General features: G+C 45.8%; 1 protein-coding gene across 1 annotated transcript in view; it reads right to left on the reverse strand.

The window, feature by feature from the left end:
- Nucleotides 1-144: 144 nt before the first annotated feature.
- LOC106536839 (thyroid adenoma-associated protein homolog) overlaps nt 145-1,471 on the reverse strand; it is a gene marked incomplete at both ends in the record, with an annotated part of 21,728 nt that continues 20,401 nt past the window's right edge. Inside the window, 3 exon segments of the mRNA XM_014034174.1 lie at nt 145-267; nt 373-523; nt 766-838. Of these exon segments, the coding sequence (XP_013889628.1) occupies nt 145-267; nt 373-523; nt 766-838 (347 nt within the window).

Genomic DNA, 1,471 nt, shown 5'->3' on the forward strand with positions numbered 1-1,471 from the left:
TGTTGTACCTCAGTACGTACCTGTGGTCAGGTGTTGTACCTCAGTACGTACCTGTGGTCAGGTGTTGTACCTCAGTACGTACCTGTGGTCAGGTGTTGTACCTCAGTACGTACCTGTGGTCAGGTGTTGTACCTCAGTACGTACCTGTGTGGAGCAGGTGAGCTGGAACATTACAGGTGAAGTCAGACGCAGAGTCTCGGACCTCCTGGTCTTCGTCCTGCAGTAAGGTGAACAGACTCCTCCACAGGGAGACTGTAGCTGTCAGACCTGAAACAAAGTTCAGATTCACTCTGTGACCTTTGACCCTGAACGCATCTCAGGCTGACCTGAACCTGAACCTGAACCAGAACCTGAACCTGGACCTGCACTCACCTAGAGGCAGGTGAGGACTCGTCAGCAGGGAGGAGGTACAGGAAACTAGAACCTCAGCAGCCGTCAGCTTCACCTGTGCAGGTTGTTCTTCAGAACAGCAGGAGCACAGAAGCTCCACCCACTCAGGTAAACAGTCCARTCTGCTGGCAGCCTTCAGCACATGGAGACAGGTGTTTTACTGACAGAAGCTTTTATCACGAATTAAAGAAGCTGCTGACATGAAAACAGGAAGGAGTTTTCCTGACACTGTCACCAGCCCTGACTGTTTTAAAGGAGCAGTGAGGTGTTGCTCTGAGGTTATCACATCACTTCTCTGTGTTTGTTTCTGGTTTCACACTTAAACCAAYAAAATACACAAAACATCTTTAAATCTGAGGAGGGGACTGAGTTTACCTGGAGGTCAGAGGTCACCTGTTCCACCAGCAGCTGAGAGACGAGCCTCAGGGCAGCAGAGTGAAGCTCCACACTATAAAACAACAATCAGATCCACAGCTTTCAGCAGAAATATGAAAGTATTCCTGCAAGTAGTGCTACAGCTAGCTGCTGCTGCTTGTATCTACATATCTGTAAAATGTGTCCTCAACAGCAGACTGAAATAAAGTTAATGATCTTCAAACACTGGAGGTCAGAGCTGTTTTCAGTAACTTAGTCCAGGCAGCATCCTGACTAGCCTTTAGCTCATCAGTCCTGCTGGATTTAAAATGGTCTCTGCAACCTCTGAAATATCTAAAACCTCAGAAACCTGTAAAAGATCTAAAACCTCTAAAACCTCTGAAACCTCTAAAACCTCTGAAACCTGTAAAACCTCTGAAACCTGTAAAACCTCTGAAACCTCTAAAACCTCTGCAACCTCTAAAACCTCTGAAACCTGTAAAACCTCTAAAACCTCTGCAACCACTGCAACCTCTAAAACCTCAGAAACCTGTAAAAGATCTAAAACCTCTGAAACCTGTAAAACCTCTGCAACCTCTAAAACCTCTGAAACCTGTAAAAGATCTAAAACCTCTGCAACCTGTAAAACCTCTAAAAGATCTAAAACCTCTGCAACCTCTAAAACCTCTGCAACCTCTAAAACCTCTGCAACCTCTAAAACCTCTGC

This window comes from Austrofundulus limnaeus, unplaced genomic scaffold, assembly GCF_001266775.1.
Source record: "Austrofundulus limnaeus strain Quisiro unplaced genomic scaffold, Austrofundulus_limnaeus-1.0 Scaffold1999, whole genome shotgun sequence".
NCBI classification, from domain to species: Eukaryota; Metazoa; Chordata; class Actinopteri; order Cyprinodontiformes; family Rivulidae; genus Austrofundulus; species Austrofundulus limnaeus.